Genomic DNA, 20365 nt, shown 5'->3' on the forward strand with positions numbered 1-20365 from the left:
TTAGCCTTGGAATAATAATCCAAGGCTAAAGGAGGGATACTTCTAGAACAACAACCAACACAAACACAACTCTGGTTCTCTATTTTGCAGGAACCTCCTTGTGCACAAATTTATTGATTTTAATGTGGAAAAAAATAGATCTACTATTCAAAGGGTGGCAGTCTTGCTTCAGTTTCCACTAATATAACAAGGCACCAAATGTAATGATTACCATACAGTACAACAGTGGGTTGGATTATTTTACAATTATAGAAGTATGGGATAGCTAGATTACTTCTACTTTATAAGAATTTTTTTATAAGTAGATGATCCAAGCAATTGGCTGATACTGACTTATCTGCTATAAATTTGGAAGGCTGTTTCCCACGCTGAGTTTCCTTGAGGAGGATAAACTTCTACATATGAATACTGAAGTCTCAACATCTCTGAAACATGTCAGAAGCCATAAATCTGATTTCTTGAAAATATACTGATAAACGGTAATGATAACATGATTCTTAACCACACAAAATTGTTTTATGATTCCTGAATTCTAACAGTCCTGACATTTAAAGACTGATTACAATCATTAAGCTATAATAACATAGTCATTGTTTAAAAACTGAGCATTTACAAGCTGCTAAGTCAAAGAAATGAACAGGTTTGTTCAAGTAATTTCCTGATTCTTAACAAAATATTTAATTAAAATAGTCTTTACAATTTCTAGAGCCTGTGTGGGAAAGCAGCAACACTGCACCTGCTGGCATAAAATAGACTCATCACTTTATGTTGCCAGTTTCAGCCTAGCATTAAATTAGATGTGACCTATTCGCTTTTCCATCCACGTTCTCTATCTTGTTGCTATCTTTTAAGATAAACTTTTATTAGTCACATAATAAAAAAACAAAGTCAGGTGCTCACAGACACTCCTTTTCAGTTTCAAATAAATGTGATACGGTTTCAAATATGACGCAAGTCTGATAAACGGATAACTTGCATCTTACTGCAACATCCTCAGAAAGGCATGTGATGAAGAAAGGGACAGAAAGCAACCCCACAGCCAGTGTAAAGAGAGGTTCTCTCTCTCGCAGGTGCCAGACTTGTAAGAAGACTGAGATGTACAGTGAATTCAGCTCACTGCACTGTCTGAGCTATTACCATTTTATGGTTACAATACAATAGACAGTCATCCTCAGCAACGTGATGTCAGTCACCCGAACTGAATACACAAGCCTTCCTAGAACGGCAGTATTCAAGAGAAAGACCCAGTTTACAACAGGATCGTCCTCTCGACTGAGCCAGTACAGAAAGGTAGTTCAGTTCAAGGTGTAATATTAGACAAATTCAGTGGGGATACTCGGCGGGTTGGAGTATTGTTGGCAGAGAGTGAAGAAGGAAGTAGGAAAGGTGTGGCTGCCGTCTCTGTATTTGATGTCTCCCCTTGATTTCGTAACTGTAAGATTTGTCGCAAAAGAGCCTTCCCTTCTTCTCTTGTCTAGAAATAAAAGCCAGATGCATGAGGAAAGGGGGGAAAAAGGGAGGATGCTGATAGAAAAGAAGTTATATGGATGTTCCTGAGCACAGGCACATCACACTAAATTATAACTATAGGTAATGCTTTATATTAAAAAAAAAGAATGTACACACACAATAGATGGAAAAGAGGATATACAGTAATGGTAAATCTCTTGTGCATATGAGTATATTACAGTATCAATCTCCTTAGTCCATTAAACAGCTGAATGGCAGCTAAGCAAAGGTGAATTCTGCAACATACTGAGACAGCTATATGCTGCCTTTTGTATTGATCATATGTGATGGAGGAGGCAGCTACATGAATATTTCTTGTAATGGCCTATATGCTTTCTGGGATCTGTCTGTATTAATTTAAAGAACTTCATTCTCTGATAAGAAAGAAAAGTAGTAAGCTCTGTTATATTTGTCACCATTTTAACAGCCAAAAGTTGTTTGCAAATTGCAAATACACAAATGTCTGAATAAACCAAAAAATTATTGGGAAGAAGTACTTGTAGAATAAATTCTGTAGAATTCATACACTCTATAGAATAAATTATTTCCAAGATCTCGTTGGCTGCAGTTTTGTTATCTACTTATTAGGTTGAAATGGAATTCCTACAAATAATAAGGGCCACCTCTACTAAATAATTATTTATTAAATTTATTTGCCACCTATCTCATCACAAGGCATTATTTTTTACCATCCTAAGTTAAAACAGTAGCTGTGCCAGATTACTTTTAGATATGAATTACACCAAGCATGGAGGATACAGCTTTTGGCCTAGCGACAAATGAAGGGGGAGAAGGGACTCATATATTAATGTTGTATACATACATATGGGGATAGGTATGAAGTAGGTATAAAGCCCCAGTGAAAAACTCACTTAAACTGGAGCTGTTACTCACATCGTTGAAGGCGCAGCATTTCTGGGCACAGGCTGAGGCTTCATCCCAGAGTTTACACTTGAAGTAATACTGAGCCAAGTAGCGGAAGGCGGTGCTTACTTCCAAGTTCTCCCCTATTTCCTGGGATACAATACAGGTAGTTCTTGGGTTACATCCATTTGTTCAGCAGCCATTCAAAGTCACAACTAAATGTTTCAGTTAGAGTTGAAAAAAATGACTTATGAGTCTTCAAAGTTCTGGCCATCTCAGCACCTTCATGATTATGTGATCAACATCTGAGCCACCTGCATTTACAGCCATCCCCATGCCCACTTCGGACACCTTCCACACACCCATGGTACTCCCCTCCCTGCTCCCTAGCACCTGCCTGTAGTAGTGACCAGTTTGCTTGCCTGGGATTCCCACCCACACAATCCTGGGGTTATGATGGCAACTGAGACTACTGGGACTGCAGCTGCAAAGTGATGCGGTCATGTGACATCACAGTTTACAACAGAAAATCCAATCCCAATTCCATCCTAGGCCAAGGATTACCTGTAAGGACTTTGGGGATTTTCCTATATTTCCTCTCAAATTTATTTAGAACTCACTTACCCCACAAGAATAGATATCTTGGATGTATTTGATATAACACTGGGCAGCTTGTTCCGATTCATTCAATTGCTCATGAAGTCTAAGAAAGGACACAAATAGTAAGAGGATGCTCTTGGCTGATGATAAAAAGATCAGGTGAGCAGGAGGTTCCTACTCAACATTATACTTTTGAGTACAAAGCTGTAGAACTTGATTCACCCTGCAAGGGGCTTTTAGGCAGAAGCTCAGAAAGTTAATCACACATGAACTGCATTTCTAGGGAAAAATACCCGTAGTACAATGATGTAACACATCTGCTGCCCACATGCCTTTACAAGCCCCACTTTCTCTTTCCTTTTAAAACAGAAACATTCCATATTTAAAATATTGCAGTCTTAATAGAGGAAGTAAGGCAAGAGAAATACAATGCCATACTCACTTTGCTAGCTTCACCAGTGCCATTTTTTCTACATCCCCTACAGCATATGCTCGCCAGTAACACTGCCAAGGATAAAAGCAAAGATGAAGTAAAGAATAATAAGCTATTAAACTTGTATGCCATCCAACTCTCCACATCTTTGGGCTCCAGACTCAGGTGGCACTCTTTGTTACCACAACCCCCCCCCACCACCAATGAGTAAACTAGTTAAAATATATCACAGATGTCACATAAACTAATTTATAGATAATCAAATCCATTTCCTTTTGTTGGTGGCTCATGCACAGTAAAAATGACTTTTGAGTTATTGGTGTGAAAGATTATGGAATTTTGCATTTACTGGGATATTAACATCATTGATCAGACTAACAAACAGGTTTAATAAAAATGATTCTTTCGCAATTGCTATACGTTTGTTATATTTGCCAACAAGTCCTTATTCTATCTGGGCAAAAATATCCTAAACATCAGAACAAATTGAGCAACACTATTATAATGAAAAGTCTTTTTGATGTTTTGGATTTTCACTGATTCTGATGTAATATTTATATTAAGTTATTCTGACTGTATTTTGTAACTTTATTATCAGGACTTGGGAATGAAAATAACTTTATAACACTGAGTTTGAGTGACATTCTTTTTCTTCATCTGGGAGGATGAAGCAATAAGAAAGGACTAGTCCCTATTATATTGGGCATGTGAAAGTGTGGAAATGAATGCACATCATAATCAAATTTTTCATTCCATTCTACGAAGGACTTGGAAGTTTTTTGTCCCTTTCTTAACAAAGATAGCCTAACCATATGACCTACATCTCACAAACCAAAAGGATGATGCACAGACTAGGGCAACATAATACATGCAATAATTCCCCATGAAACCACAAATCCCCCCCCTTTTGCAAATTTGTTCTTTCTAGTACCTTTTTGGCTTCTACTAGCTGATTTAATTTTTCATAACATTCTCCAAGAGCAACAAGCATACGGGAATCATTGGGTCTGCGAAAAACACAAGATACCTAGCTGACAAAAAGACTAAAATCATTTAAAATCATCTATAACTTGCTGAGCAGTTAGCTTCACCACAAAGTTAAAAAATTAAAGACTTATCAGATTTTGGCAATGGGATTTGTCAAATTTGACTACTGGCAGAACTTACCCTAATATCAACTAATGTCATGGCTTTATTCATCAAACTGGGCCAAAAAAACCCCAAACCCTGAAGGTTAACATTAAATAAGCACAGGACTTATTTTTTCCACAATAATTCGTTTATGAAATTTTTATCTTTGTAATTCTTTGCAATTTATAATCCTTTGCCTTTTATAAAGCTAGTAGTCTGAAAACCACTTAAAACCAAGGTTTTATCATTTGCAGGGCATTATTCTTTACTTCCAAATAAAGAATTTATTTCATATATAATAATTTAACTTCACATACCAAGATATTTGATTTTTTTAAAAATCGGCAATAGGGATAACCATGCTCACTGTTTTACCTGAGTTGATGGGCTCGTCGGTAATAATAAAGGCAGTAAAATGGCATCTTGAGAATCTCATATGTTTGCCCCAGGCCATACCATGCTCTGTAGTCTCTTTTATTCACTTCAATGGCATGTCTAACAGAGGAGGCATTTGAAAAAAAAAGAGTAATATAGCTAAAATCATCACATTTTTTTATTTATTTTGGAAGGAAAAGAATTGTGAGGGAAGAGAAAGGAAAAAAAGTGTTTTATTTATGATAAGAAAAGGTTCTTTTTAGAGGTAAGTGAGGTGTGATTGAGGTGGTAAGCATTCTCTGCAGTAGCCTCCACATTATGGAACTCTCTCCTGCCAAGGGGACAAGCAGCTGCTATCCTCCTTGGTTTTCCTAAGTAAGAGAAAACAACCCTATTTCCTGTCATTTTTTCCTCCCTACACTGACTGTGAAAACCATAATTATATTTTAGGCTTAAAGTTATGTTAATAGATTGCATCTAGTAAATATTTTTTTTCTATAAGAGAGCTGTGGTGACGCAGTGGTTAGAATGCAATATTGCAGGCTAATTCTGCTGACTGTCAGCAGTTCGTTTTTGACCGGTTCATGGTTGACTCAACCTTCCATCCTTCCGAAGTCAGTAAAATGAAGACCCAGATTATTGGGGGCAATATGCTGACTCTGTAAACCACTTAGAGAGGGCTGTAAAGCACTATGAAGCGGTATATAAGTCTAAATGCTATTGCTACAAATCTTTTCTCATTCGATACCCAGACCATTTCGTTTGGGACAGGGTAAAAGTTCTTTAAAAGGTAACACCCAGTTAAAGCATTTCCAGCTCTAGGCAGTAGAGCTAACTCTTACATGCACATACCTATATGCTTGAATAGCTGCTGATGTATTTTTCATCTCCATGTATTCATGCCCCATCAGGGTCCATGCTCCAAGATACCGAGGATTCAGCTTCAGTGCTCGCTGAAAATAGAGTGCTGCTTTCTCATGCTGGGAACGCAAACTGTAATAATTCCCTAAATTTAAAAAAAATGAGGAAAAAGAAAGAAAATAATAGCTTCACGGGCACTGTTTAAGAGGGAAAAAAATCAGCTTCTTCAAGAAAAGAAAATGTAAAGTTTCTCACCAATTACACAGCAAGTTTCTACACGATACTTGTCAATCTCACATAGGTTATGGGCCAAATAGCTCAATTCGGGCTTCATACCCTAGTAAGGGGAGGAGAAAGGAGCGAGGGGGAAAATTGAAAATTTACTCTGCTGCAAAAGGAAATTAGGAAATACAGTACTTCAGGTCTCAGATTCAGCCACTTGGTTGAATCTACTTAACCTACTTAACCTTAAGAATTTGACTGCCACACTACAAGTTTAGAAACAAATCCATCAAGGTGATTTCTGGTACTTTATTACTGTTATTTGTTGTTTCTAGATAACCAAGCAAAGAAAGGTATAAAATCAAACAAATTATACCACAACCCTATTTGATTATTGTAGCAATACTGTAACCTAATTACCCAACAAACCCACTATATTATCCCACTAGTTTTCTGTAAAGTCACAGCAGATGGCAGCATTAGGTAACACTGGCCGATTTTGGAAAGAGATAATTAAGATCAAACATTGTTAGTACTTGGAGGAGACGGGAAGGCAAACAAATATCCCAAACAACCCGTGTTGCCAAGAAAACCTATATGGATGTATCCAGGCAAGCATCAGCTTGATTTGAAGGGATCTTGATTTTCAGCAAAAGCGGTGAGATATTTTAGGGCTTTGGAATGTTTGAAAGCTATTTGTAGTAAAGTCACATGCAACAGTCTGCGTAAGTCCTCCCTTCCTGCTTTTTTTCCTTTTCTCCAGAACTTTGATGCATGAACTGCATCTTTCTATATCAAAATATAGGTGTGTTAGGAAGAGATGCTGTGCTGGTGTGTGTGGAACAGGGAATAAGGACAGCATTGCACAGGAGAGTTGCAAAGCAAGTCAAATGAACAGAAGACGTCTAAATCAAAGGTGGCTGCTAACTATGTGGAAACTGGATTTCCATGCAGAGAGTGATTGAAAGCATCGGAAGAGTTGGAAGCTGCTTCAGACATTGTTGACAGTGCGAACACATTGTATGGCTGTGAATAATACAAAAGATACTTACTCTGACATAAAGCAAGTTCGAGAAAGTATCCATATTTTCTATCCTGAAAGGGTCTTGTTTTCTTAATTCATTAAAGATGGATAGTGCTTTGTCAATATCTGAAGAAAAAGCAACATGACATGATCGTAAACGATTTAGATGAGGAAATAGAAGGAGCACTCATCAAATTTGCAGGCAACACCAACACCCCGGAAGATAGGCCCAAGATCCAGATGGATCTTGGCAGACCTGAGCACTGGGCCCTATCTAACAAAATGAAAATCAATTGTGAGAGAAGCAAGGCTTTACACTTAGGCAAGAAAAACCAAATGTATGTGTACGAAATAGGTGGAACCTTACTCAATAGCAGCAACTGCGAGGGGGATCTAGGAGTCTTAGTAGACAATCCCTTAAATATGAGTCAGCACTGTGCTGCAGCCTCCAAAAAACCCAATGCAATCCTAAACTGCATTAACAGAAGGACAGAATCAAGATCACAAGAAGTGTTAGTACTGCTTTACAATGCTTTGGTAACACTACACTTGGAATACTGCCTCCATTTTTAATCGCCACAATATAAAAAAGATGTTGTGACTCTGGAAAGAGTGCAGAGAAGAGCAACAAAGATGATTAAGGGGATGGAGGCTAAAATATAAGAAGAATGGTTCCAGGAATTCAGTATGTGTAGTCCAGTGAAAAGAAAGACTAGGGGTGACATGATAACAGAGTTCCAATATTTGAGGGGCAGCCACAAAGAAGAGGGAGTCAAGCTATTTTCCGAAGTACCAGAAGGCGGGACAAACAGCAATGGATGGAAAACTAATCAAGGTGAGAACCAAGCTAGAAGTAATGAGAAATTTCCTGACAGTGAGAACAATTAACTAGTGGAATGGCTTGCCTTCAGAAATTGTGGGTATTCCATCACGAGGTTTTTAATAAGTGACTGGACAGCCATTTGTTCAGAATGGCGAAGGGTCTCCTGCTGGAGCAGGGGGATGACTAGAAGACCTCCAAAGTCCCTTCCAACAGTTATTCTGATCAGCGCATAATGGAACTATAAAGAGACCCTCCCACACCAAGCTTAAAAAGATTCACTGACCTCGAATGTTATGATAGGCCACTGCAATCTGGGAGATTATGTAGGTGCTCTTGGAAAACCCAACATCTATGAGACTCTGGTATTTCTGCAAGGCCTCCTCTATCAGTTGCAGCTCTGTGTATATGTGTGCCAGGAAGAACTCCTTCATCCAGGTATCTGGCAAGGACAGGAACTTCAGCTGGCAGCAAGCACCAAATAGAAGAGGAACACACTTAGAGAAGGAGTCTATTGCACCTCCCCTGAATTGTAGGAATCACTGCGTCTGCTCATATGAATAGATCTTTAGAAAGGATTACAGTAAAAACCTCCAAGGCTATTTATTTAATTAAGAGGTAGGCTAGATTTGTTTTTTCTTCATCAGAAAAACACCATGAACAATATCAAATCTAGACCAGCCAACGCTTAATGATCAAGCAATGGGAGAAAACAAGGATTGGGCATGAAGTTATCCTACAATTTACCGTCTCTTTGTCTGTGATCAAGTTACAAAGCTCCAGCCAGGCTCCCCAATGCAATGGCAGAATATGGGTTGCTTCAACAAACACATCAATAGCCTCTTTCACGAGATCCAGTTTTCGCAATACAACTCCATACCTAATGGGACACAAAGGCAAAGACTGTAAGGGCAAAACTCTGTAATCATGTGGCCCAGGGGTGAAATGTAAAATTTGTTACTACCGGTTCTGTGGGCATGGCTTGGTGGGGGTGGTGGTAATGTTACTGGGTGGGCCTGGCCAACTTTTTTTTTTTAACTTTTCAAAGCATTTTTTCTGCAAAAGCAAAAAAATGCTTTGAAAAGCCTCTGCCAATGAGGCAACACAGCTGGGATCGTCAGAGCCTTTTCAAAGCATTTTTTAAACCACCTCTTCCACTGAAGAGGTTGCAGAAAAAAATGCATCATCTCTCTGATGATCCCAGCTGAGTTGCCTGATCGTCAGAGAGACTTTTCAAAGCATTTTTTAAAACTATCAGGCAACTCAGCTGGGATCATCAGAGACACTTTTAAAGCATTTTTTTCTGCAACTTCTTCAGCGGAAGAGGTGGTTAAAAAAATGTTTTGAAAAGCCTCTGACGATCCCAGCTGAGTTGCACGATCATCAGAGGCTTTTTTTTTACTTTTAAAAGCATTTTGTCGGCGGAAGAAGTTGTAGAAAAAATGCTTTTAAAAGTGTAAAAAAAAAAAAGCCTCTGATAATCGTGCAGCTCAGCTGGGCATGGTGATTGTGGTGGTGGTGGTGGGCATGGATTTTTGCTACCGGTTCTCCGAACCACCCGCCGCCATTGCTACCGGACCGGCCATCTGGTCGGAACCAGGAGCATTCCACCCCTGATGTGGCCCCAATTTATGATGCTATACAATGAATAGCAGACAAATAAACCGGGGAAAAAAAGCCTTGCTATTTTCACAATTTCTGTTTCACATATGAATGCAAATGCTTCTATATGGCTTATATTACTGGTTATCTCATACAAACTTACAGATAAAGTCCAAATCCATCCAATTCTCGGGCTTTATGCTTCTTGCTAAGTTCAACTCTTAATTCTCTCAGAACTTCATTCTTCACCTGTCCCTTCTCTAAGGGACCTGTAGAGAAAGAAAACTGCCTTTTAATTGTCACCTTTTCTGCACTGTCATATAATCATATTTTGCATGCTAACAATGGATGTGTAATTTACAATTTCACATCCTTCCAGATCAGAAGTGTTTTACATTTCAGGTGATAAAATAATCTTTCTCAGGCTTTCAAAATCTCTTACACAGCAATCAAGGATAAAACACATATACTGTATTTGTACCATTGCATTTAGATCTATATGGCCTGGAATTTATTAAGATAACTCTGAGCTACATCATTTTCAGTGTTATATTGTTAGGCTGTTGTGTTTTCCATAAAGTATCATATTGAGAATTGATTTTTCTGCCTAGCTATGCTAAGAATTGCACCCTTTGTGATAACCCGGGGCACGGCACAGAGATAACACAAAACAGCTGGCAGTTCAAACCGCTTCTCTATTGCTCCAAATTTCTCCAAACGCTCCCACGTTTCTGGCAAGTCCCAGAGCAAAGTGATAACAAACCCCCACACAAACCTCAAGCACCCTCTGGCTGCAATTAGTCCAGCCCAGCGCTATGTACACCAGGGCTGGACAGCAATAAATCCAGCAGGGCAAATCAAGGAGTTCAGGAAGCAAAAGATCCAGGTAATTAGTCCAGAATGCCAGAAAGAATGCAAGGACTCTCAGAAAGTTCAAACGCCAGCACTCAACACTTCAGGAACTCGGCATTTGTTCCCAACAAATGCCCCTCCTCACAGCGTCTCCTTAAGTCTCATTCCCCATCTTGTGAAGATGGGCGGGGCACTTTTCTCCCGAGTAGCCTGATCAGTCTGCGCTGTTCATGTCTTCTGTCCACTCTCTGAGCTCTTGGATCAGGAGAGGGTGGTCCTTGCTCCTCGCCTGAGCTCTATCTCTCATGTTCATCCTGTCCCTGTTCCGCCCTGTATACAAGCTGTCATAATCATGAAAGGCCCTGGCCTTCCCCATTTTTTTCCAGAGACAAAAAGCCGTCCCCTCAATTTCTGTTGGCTCAGGTTCCAGCTAATATTCCCCTACAGATTCAGGCTCCGACGGGGGCATGACACCCTTCTTCTAAAGAACAATGCCTAAGAAACTGCATATCAACAATCAAACTAAGTCAAATGAAAGATTTACCTTGGGTTCCTTACCTAGACTATCCACTGTCTCATCATCTTTCTTTTTCTCACCAGACTGAAAACAAAGAACAATTAACTTAAGATTAAGCAAGTGTAAATCGTATTATATTCTCATATTTATCACACTGGTTTGACCATCAGAAACAGAAAGGAAGTAGTAATAGCTCACCAGATATCTGGAGTACATATACAAAAAATAGGCTTTTGGGCTCTTGCAGTTTCTTAGAAAGTAGGCTGCTCTGTCGTATTCTTTTAGATCAAAGTAAGATTTGGCAAGAGTGTAAGCATCCAAATCACAAGCATCTTCCTGTGAAAAAAAGAGAAATCAATGTTAAACTGCTCCATAACAAATGACACATTGCTTGCACGGAAAGCTTGTGGGAAAGAACATATTATTCTTGAACAACAGGCTTTCAATTCTCTAATTTCCTTAAAAGTGGGAAAACCTAATCCCTTCCAACAGTGCTGAACTATAACTCACAGCAATTCCAGTCTACACAGCCTGGACATACTGAGGCTTGGTAGGAATTGTAGTTCAGTAGCATTTGGAAGACCCACCTGTTCCCAATTCCCATTATAAACAGCAACGTTAAATTGTGAATTTAATACATTAATTAAATTGTGAATTTTCAAACTGTATTGGCTACAACAAATTAAGATTTGTGCTTCTCTGAGAATGATTATTATATATTTAATAATAAATGACCCCCAGTAGTGCGGTGGTTAGAATGCAGTACTGCAGACCAATGCTGCCCATAGCCAAGAGCCTGACTAGCTCAAGGTTGACTTAGCCTTCCATCCTTCCGAAGTCGGTAAAATGAGGACCCAGATTGTTAGGGCAATATGTTGACTGTGTAAACTTCTCAGAGAGTGCAGTAAAGCACTATGGAGCAGTATATAAGTACTCTTCAATAATGTGCAAAACCTAGCAAATCAGATCTACACTATGTTTGGAACATAAGAAATCACTTTCAGAAAATCTATTTTTATAAAACTACAACAAACAATTCTAGAATAGCTGGACTGGTAGGTTATGAGAGAAAAATGAAACATACAATGGAATACCAGGACATCTTAAATTTCGCCCTCTGTTTTCAGAAAAAGAATCATCATATCTTCTTTTGAGAAGATTTAATGAGAATTTACCACTCTCAATACAGTCCAAAATTCACTCCATCAGGCTGTAGAGAGGAAGGCTAAGATCTTACATCATTAAACTGATTCCTGAGTAGTTTTGTTTTCACAAGTTATCAATTTCCTTTTTCATATCTTTTTAAAAAATTGTAATCCTAAAGCCAAGAACGATATTTTTAAATTGATCAATTAGTAGTACTGGGAGCCTTTCAGGCTAAAGATTTTCAAACAAACAATAGGTCAGAGATACACAATACAATCATAAATAAAAATTATGTTCAATGAATCTTATTCCCAAGTAAATTTGGGGCTGCAGGCTTAGCATATATCACCAACTATTAATATACAATGTCCCTGGATTTTACAATATCATTGAAGTAATAATTTTTAGTTTAGTATTACACAGACAATACAGACAATTATCCTTACCTCTGTAAGTTCAGGAACAGGCGGTAGTTCATTCAAGGGTAGAGGGTCCAAAGCAAAGGCCAGTTCTGAGGCCCTGCAACAATAACATCCACTGTGTTAAAGCAAACACTGCTTATAAACTGCCTGGTTAATTATAACACATTGTCTTAAGTTTACACAATACCATTTACTCAGTTCTAGCTAGGCATATTCTGTGAACCAGTTCTTGGTTTGCAACTCAATTTACATCTTAGCATGTTTTCCAAAGTCAATCAATTATAGATCATTCAATAACTCCCAGTTAAACAAATCGTCATATATCATATATGAACCTAGCAATCATGGACTCATAATAACTTCACACTAGGGGAAGCCCTCCCAGCTGCAACTGCTACCTTAAAGTTGCACATCTATAGGCTGCTTGCTAAAATGCTATATGATCAGCAGGACCCAGATTTGGGGGGGGCGGGGGGGGAGCAATAGGCTGACTCTGTAAACCGCTTAGAGAGGACTGTAAAGCACTATCAAGCGGTGTATAAGTGTAAGAACAGAACAGAACAGAATAGAATAGAATTCTTTTTTGGCCAAGTGTGATTGGACACCCAAGGAATTTGTATTGGTGCATACGCTCTCGGTGTACATAAAAGAAAAGATACATTCATCAAGAATCATAAGGTACAACACTTAATGATAGTCATAGGGAAACAGTCAATATAAATCGTAAGGATACCAGCAACCAGGTTACAGTCATACAGTCATAAGTGGAAGGAGATGGGTGATGGGAACGAGAAGATTAATAGTAATGCAGACTTAGTAACTAGTTTGACAGCATTGAGGGAATTATTTGTTTAGCAGAGTGATGGCGTTCGGGAAAAAAATGTTTTTGTGTCTAGTTGTTCTGGTGTGCAGTGCTCTATAGTGTTGTTTTGAGGGTAGGAGTTGAAACAGTTTATGTCCAGGATGCGAGGGGTCTTTAAATATTTTCACAGCCCTCTTTTTGACTCGTGCAGTATACAGGTCCTCAATGGAAAGCAGGTTGGTAGCAACTGTTTTTTCTGCAGTTCTAATTATCCTCTGAAGTCTGTGGGTGTCTGTCTTGTTGGGTTGCAGAACTAAGTGCTATTGCTATCCGCTATAAACTTGTTTTGTTTATAGCGAAACAAACTAAATTTGTTTCCTCCCACACCCAAACGCCACCAGGCCCCTTAAAGAGTTCATATCGGGCAGTTCCGTTACTTCTGAGACTTAAGGAACTGCCTGCATCGATTTGGATCTCCTGAACGTCATCAAGTCGTTTTCGGCTCTTAGCAACCGCACAGATCGACGTTCTCCAAGCAAGCGCCCGCAAGAGGCAAAAGCGCAGCGAGCCTCCTCGCTTCCCTTCTCGCCAACGCAAATCCTCCCGCCTCCTCACCGCCACCGCCGCCACCTCGGAAGAGCAGCCTACAAAAGGGACCGTTCCCTGGGCGTCCTTCCCCCTCGGCGTCCCCGTACCATTTCCCACTATGCTGAAGGCCGCGTTCCCGGCTCCGTTCCGCCACATCCAGCAGCTGCTTCTTGATCTCCCGCAAGTCGGAGAAATCCGCACAAGCGAAGTCGGCCCCTGCTGCCGCCGTCGGCCCCGAAACCGACGCTCCCGCCGCCATCTTCCCAGCCTCCCCCAGCTCGGGTCTGGCAAACTCGGGGGCCTCGGAGCGCGCGCGCCGCACATAACTCGGGAGGCTATTGGAGGATTCGTCCCTCTCCTTTTTTTTTTTTTTTTTTGCGCTGGCTGACGAATAGCGACGGAGGGGACCGAAATCCGGAGTCTTCATTGGCTGAGAGATGACAGGCTCGAGGAAAGGAGGTGGCATACAAGGGACCAAGAGCCGCTCTCCCCTTCGGCCTTTTTCACGTGTGAAGGGCTGCGAGATCTGGCACCCTTTCTGGGGTGCTTTGTTTTTTTGGGGAGGGTGTGGGGGGATCGTATCTATTGGGGGAATGCGCATGTCCTTCCTGTAAACGCTAGCCGGATACCAGGGTTATTGGCTGGGTTTTTTCGCGTCGGGTGGAAAGGTGCGTGGCAACGTTATTACTGTATCTGTAAAAAACAAAAAAATTCATCATCCCCATCTTTCTGAGCCCCAGGAAGCCCCCGTGACTCTACTTCCGTAGTTACAGAAAATTCTTATAAGTAAATAACTAATATATATATATTATATATATATATATATAAATTATATATATAAATATATATAAATTCGAATTTAAAATTTTGAAGGACTAGATGAAGAAATGGGAGAGTTAAAAAGAATGGTACGTATGATTTCATTTAATCATAGGCCATCTGAATTCAATTTAATATCACTGATTTGTTTACCATCTCATCCTTTCCCAGAGCCAGGCATTTGCTCTATGCCTAAATTATCTTTTCCAAGCATTCGATTAAGTTGAATGGAAATAATTGAACTGATAAATTGAATAAATACAGCTAATATTATGGCTTCCAATAATTTCAGACGTTCTCCTTTTCCACAGATTCATAATTCAGCAGCAATTTATGGAGGATTTCTCTACTTGCCACAGATAAGCACCTCCTTTCTGCTTGGCCATTAAGACACTGGAGGAGAATCTTTTTGAACCATCATCTACCTCCTCATTTAATGCCAGTCCCGGCTTCCTGCTTATATTTATGTTTGCCACTGATGGGATGCCTCTATTTCATTGCCATTAGTCTCAGTTTTCTTTTTTCTTTTCAATGAGTGCAGTTAATGTAATTTTTATTGGTGGTATTGTCTACATTTCATTTACCTCTGATTTGTTTATCATCCCATCCTTTCCCAGTGTCAAGCTTTTGGTCTCTGCCTGAACCCAAGGGGAATTTCTTTTCCAAGCATACATTTCTCTCTCAAAGTGTATTGAGAGGAAAGAGGGGCAGGGTAACAATGCCAGCAACTGAACTAATTGCCAGTATCAACATATATCAGGGCAAGACCTTCCTCTTTTTCTTTTCTTTTCTTTTTTTTTTACTGTTTTTCTATGAACTATCAAACTGGTGGGCATTAGGAGCTTGGAGAAGACCATCTCCTGAACTGATATCAATCTGAGAACTGAGCCATGTCTGTTGGTACTTGTGTATTCTGTGTACTTGATGATATGACCTGCAGCCCATAAAAACAAGAGTCCGCACTGTCCTATCCGTTCCGCCCCCCCCCCCCCCCGGGTCTCTTGAAAACTCAGAGTAATCCTACATCAAATGCTTGGAGATAAAGCAGCAAACATTTCTGATTTTCAGCAGCAAGAAGCAACAAAAGAAGCTTTTGTTGTTTTTGGATGCAAAGCAAAGGGGCAAAATAAATATATCACATCTTATGACTCTTAGAACAATTGTTTTGCTCCCTTTATCTCTCCCACCCTCAAGCAAAAAAAAAGTTCCAAAATTTTTGGCCTACCCAATTCAATAGTTTTCTGGGTTTGTTCAAAGTCCAGGTATCATCTTGTAAAGTCCTAAATTTTTGGTTCTCTTGGGCTTACAAATTTGTTTTCACATACTAGAATGTTTTCTATGCAGTTCCCAAAGAAGGACACTTAATTGTTCACAATTCACAAAAAGGTAAGGGAATGGGGGTCTCAGAGGCAGAACTTTTCAGGGATGGCACCTATATTGTGGAACAGCTACTCCCGGAGATATTTTTGTCCATCATCCTGCTGGTATGATGGTCAATACAGAAATCAAGATTTGTTTCACAAATAAAGGCGTGTCCCAGGATAATGTTACAGGATCCAATCTGGGTTAGTCACCAGGACTAACAATTTTGTCTTCTGAGCTTTCAGACTCGTACTGGAGCCCATCTTCAGGAAATTTCTCTCTAGCACAGTGTGTAGACACTCTGCTAGAGAGAAGTTCCCTGAAGTTGGGCTCCAGTACGAGTCTGAAAGCTCAGAAGACAAAATTGTTAGTCCTGGTGACCGACCCAGATTGGATCCTGCATCAAGACTTGTTCTCTATTATCCCAGAGTGCAAGGCATGGAATAATTATCTTACACAATAGCAATGTTGATTCTGAATATTAGGAAAAATGGAAACAATTGCTTAAGGAACTTGTGTATTCTCCTTTGCTAGTTCAAGCAGAGACTGGACAGCCATTGCTGTATGTCAAAAATGCTTCGGTTGAATTTCTGTAAATGGCTCTTCCAAATCTGACTTCTGACTGAAACATGAAGGAACCCTGAAGAAAGATGTTCTATTTTCACAGTTATATATTTTGAAATTTTTAATTCAACTAGAAAACTACTGTAGGAGGTAGTTTGGCTTAGTACGTTTATCTCTACAATATTGTGTTATTTTCTCAAAGACAAGAAGTACCAACTGTAGAAACAGATCTTGGCTGATGTCAGCCCATCAAAGATTAGATTAGATTCCTGTTCTCAGGAATATACACATGCACAGAGTTAATACTTCAGCCCCCAACTCCCACTCCCCTTGCTATATTCATCTGCAGGGGAAATAAAACAGAAGACTTTTCTGTGCTCGGACTTTCTGTCTATTACAAAGCAATGTCAATAATCATATTTGCATTGTATGTATTTGGTTTTCCTTCAAGAACTTCAGGTGATATATTGTTATACATAATTTTGAGTTAAACAGAAGATCTTAAGCAAATGAATACAGTGAAATGATTACATATGTATTTGTTTGATATCCGTGGAGGAAAGCTGGGATACAAATGGAATAAAAAGTTCATGGATTATCCCATTTTAATTTCATAACAGCTTTGTGTGAGGTAGCTTTGGTTCAGATGAATAGAATAGAATAGAATAGAATAGAATAGAATAGAATAGAATAGAATAGAATAGAACAGAACAGAACAGAACAGAACAGAACAGAACAGAATAGAATTTTTTATTGGCCAAGTGTGATTGGACACACAAGGAATTTGTCTTGATGCATATGCTCTCAGTGTACATAAAAGAAAAGATACGTTCATCAAGAATCATAAGGTACAACACTTAATGATAATCATAGGGTACAAATAAGCAATCAGGAAACAATATCAATATAAATCGTAAAGATACAAGCAACAAAGTTACAGTCATAAGTGGAAGGAGATGGGTGATGGGAACGATGTGAAGATGAGAAGATTAATAGTACTGCAGACTTAGTAAATAGTTTGTCAGTGTTGCGCGAATTATTTGTTTAGCAGAGCGATGATGTTCGGGAAAAAACTGTTCTTGTCTAGTTGTTCTGGTGTGCAGTGCTCTATAGCATCATTTTGAGGGTAGGAGTTGAAACAGTTTATGTCCAGGATGTGAGGGGTCTGTAAATATTTTCACAGCCCCTTTTTTGACTCATGCAGTATACAGGTCCTCAATGGAAGGCAGGTTGGTAGCCATTGTTTTTTCTGCAGTTCTAATTATCCTCTGAAGTCTGTGTCTGTCTTGTTGAGTTGCAGAACCAAACCAGACAGTTATAGAGGTGCAGATGACAGACTCAATAATTCCTCTGTAGAACTGGATCAGCAGCTCCATTATCCATTATTATTCATCCAAACTTTTGGATGCTTCCAAACTTTCCAAGCATCCAAACTTTTTTATCCATCCAAACCTATTTTTCTAATAATAATCTTTGTATTTGAAAGAGAACCTATTTTCTGAAAATCATAATGCCTATATGTTAACACACACACACACACACACACACACACACACACACACACACACGATGGCAGCATGTTCCAGGTTCACCAAGATGAGCGTGAAAGTATGTATAGTCATTTGTGTCAGCTGGCCTTTATAAGGGTACAAAGGATTTCTGACAGTTCCCTCCCCTATACTCAATTTGAAACTTGCAATATGCAAGAATAAAAAAGTTTCTATAGCTCTGCTGGATGCAAATACATTGCAGTACCCTTCAGCTGCTTTATCCTTTGAGAATAGTATATTCATACGAAGGTCAGTTTTAATTTCGTGTTTCTCTTTAGGCCTTCTAACTCCTGATGCATCCTGTGTTTCCCAGAGTCAGTCTGCCAGTTTTATCAATCTCTCCTGATTGTGCATTAGATAGCTGTTAGGAAGTTTCAGCGTTTCTGTCTGGCACCTGGCATGCCCACAGAAGCAGAATAGGTAAGTGATTTAACTGATGAACAGAAGGCTAGTTCTAAATGCCAAAGATCTCCCTCTTAGCAAATCCCTTTGGACGGAGCTGAGTGCTCACATTATTTTTGGTTCCAGTTAGTGAGCAGAAGATGGCGCTTTGGGCTTTTCCTTGAAAGCTGGAGCCAAAAAAAAAAAGGGTGAAAGGGTATTTGATCACTAAGAGTTCAGTAATCCAATTTCTCCAGACTGGCTTCATAATGAGAGCTCGTAATTCATTCTGTCACTCCAGTATGTAATAAATGCATCTTTTAAGTGACACCCAGGGCTGGCTTTTAAAGCAAGAGGCTAATTAAATACGCTGTACATGAAGCTGATAGCATCTGAAAGAGCTGCAGATTAACTTAGCTGACATTAAGTGAGGAGCCATTGGAAGAGCAGAAGTTAGTTCATCACATCACTGCACTACAGCCCAATTTTAGACTAATAATCTCTACTTTCCCCTGGAACAATCTGCTAGCAAGAGAATGACCGAGAATCAATAAAAAAAGATGAAGGCTAATGTGCCCATTACATGAATAAATTGCTAAGAAGCAACAATTACTGGGTTGTAGAGGTTTATTTGTAAGGTTAGAGACCTCAAGCCCACAGTTTATAGTAAAAGTGATTCAGCCAGAATAATGTTTGATCCTGGCAAAGAGCATTTTGCAGAAGTAGACCGTCCTATGTGATTATAATGTTAAATAAATTTGAAACCCCAAAAGGAGTGGAAATATCCTTTTAGAGTTCATAATGAATGTATTTATCTGCATTTTGCATTACATCTTGATGGGTTTCCATTGTACATCTCATGTTTTCAAATTCCTCTTCGTGTAAGTATGACTACATTATGTTTAATCTTACGATTATTACTTTGTTTGGTTCATCAGCATGATTCCAGTGCTGGCTCTTATAGCCTGTTGGAATCTCTGCAGGCAGTTCTTTTTCCCTCCCCATTAAGGTGGTTTGCCAGAAAGCAAAGCCAGGATATTGTGAAGAAAACATGTCAATTACATGGTGCCAGGTAGCCTTTTGGAAGGCTTTGCAAGTCTGTTTTGTTTCCTTGATGGGCAAGGACATAATTATATTTACTTTTAAGTCTTTTTATTCTTTGGCTTCTTCCTTAGTTCTCTTGCTGTATAGTTTATTTTATTTGGTACAGTAGAATCTCTGGTCACGTATGCTTCTGACCACGACCAAATCGGGTTCCGACCAAAAAATCCACAAAATTTTTGAATCTGGTCACAAACACATACTCGGGTTGTGACCAAACACAGCCGATTTCTCCTTCCATGCCATTGGCTGCACAAGACTTTCGCTCCCGCTGCTAGGAAATATCTTTCCAACAATAATCGGAAATTAGGTTCGGGTCACAACCAAATCGGGTTGCAACCAAAGTTATGGAATGAATTATGGTCATGACCAGAGGTTCTACTTTATCTGTATCTTGCCACCTTGCCTTTATTCTTTTTTTTTTCTTGCCACTGTCTATGAATTTCAACAGCATCTGAAAAATTATGTTTTATCCAAGACCCTTATCCATGCTCTGTCTACCATCTTTTACTTTCTTTTTGTAGGGTTTTTGTTGATTTTTACATGAAAGCTAACAGACAGGTTCGCTATTTTTATTTAAGACAGTCTTCAGCCCCTAGTGATTGTGAAAGTGGGATGTTGCAAGACATTGTCCCACTAGCATGAAGGAATCCAAATATATTGTTAGGATCTAAGTAATTTCAAGGCAGCATGTGCATTAGATCCTTAATGATACACTGCAATTAGCAAATGAACTAATAAAACTCCAAAATAGTCATAACTCTCGCAAAGACTAGAGCTTATACTTTCAGTAGCATGTTAAATATTCCACATTTACAAT

General features: G+C 39.3%; 1 protein-coding gene and 1 long non-coding RNA gene across 3 annotated transcripts in view; one reads left to right on the forward strand and one right to left on the reverse strand.

Annotated features, from left to right (window-relative positions):
• Positions 1-78: 78 nt before the first annotated feature.
• CDC23 (cell division cycle 23) lies at positions 79-14234 on the reverse strand. 2 transcript variants are annotated; one of them, XM_060688466.2, is made up of 16 exons: positions 13876-14234; positions 12403-12475; positions 11009-11146; positions 10852-10894; positions 9605-9710; positions 8587-8719; positions 8126-8303; positions 7048-7145; positions 6029-6110; positions 5765-5918; positions 4913-5032; positions 4338-4413; positions 3416-3477; positions 2998-3076; positions 2404-2523; positions 79-1474 (listed from the first exon to the last, which is right to left on the reverse strand). In XM_060688466.2, the coding sequence occupies exons 1-16, from the start codon at positions 14232-14234 to the stop codon at positions 1301-1303; spliced, it is 1995 nt and encodes a 664-aa protein (XP_060544449.2). In that variant the 3' UTR covers positions 79-1300. The 2 variants fall into 2 exon arrangements, with proteins under 2 accessions (XP_060544449.2, XP_060544448.1); XM_060688465.2 differs by having other exon boundaries at positions 2382-2523; positions 13876-14082.
• LOC132710003 (uncharacterized) overlaps positions 13707-20365 on the forward strand; it is a 16578-nt gene continuing 9919 nt past the window's right edge. Inside the window, exons 1-2 of the long non-coding RNA XR_015732612.1 lie at positions 13707-14436; positions 14899-18483. This is a non-coding gene — a long non-coding RNA (uncharacterized LOC132710003). The remainder of the gene's footprint in view (positions 14437-14898; positions 18484-20365) is intronic.

Source organism: Pantherophis guttatus, chromosome 2 (genome assembly GCF_059756535.1).
Source record: "Pantherophis guttatus breed Tessera chromosome 2, ASM5975653v1, whole genome shotgun sequence".
NCBI lineage: Eukaryota > Metazoa > Chordata > Lepidosauria > Squamata > Colubridae > Pantherophis > Pantherophis guttatus.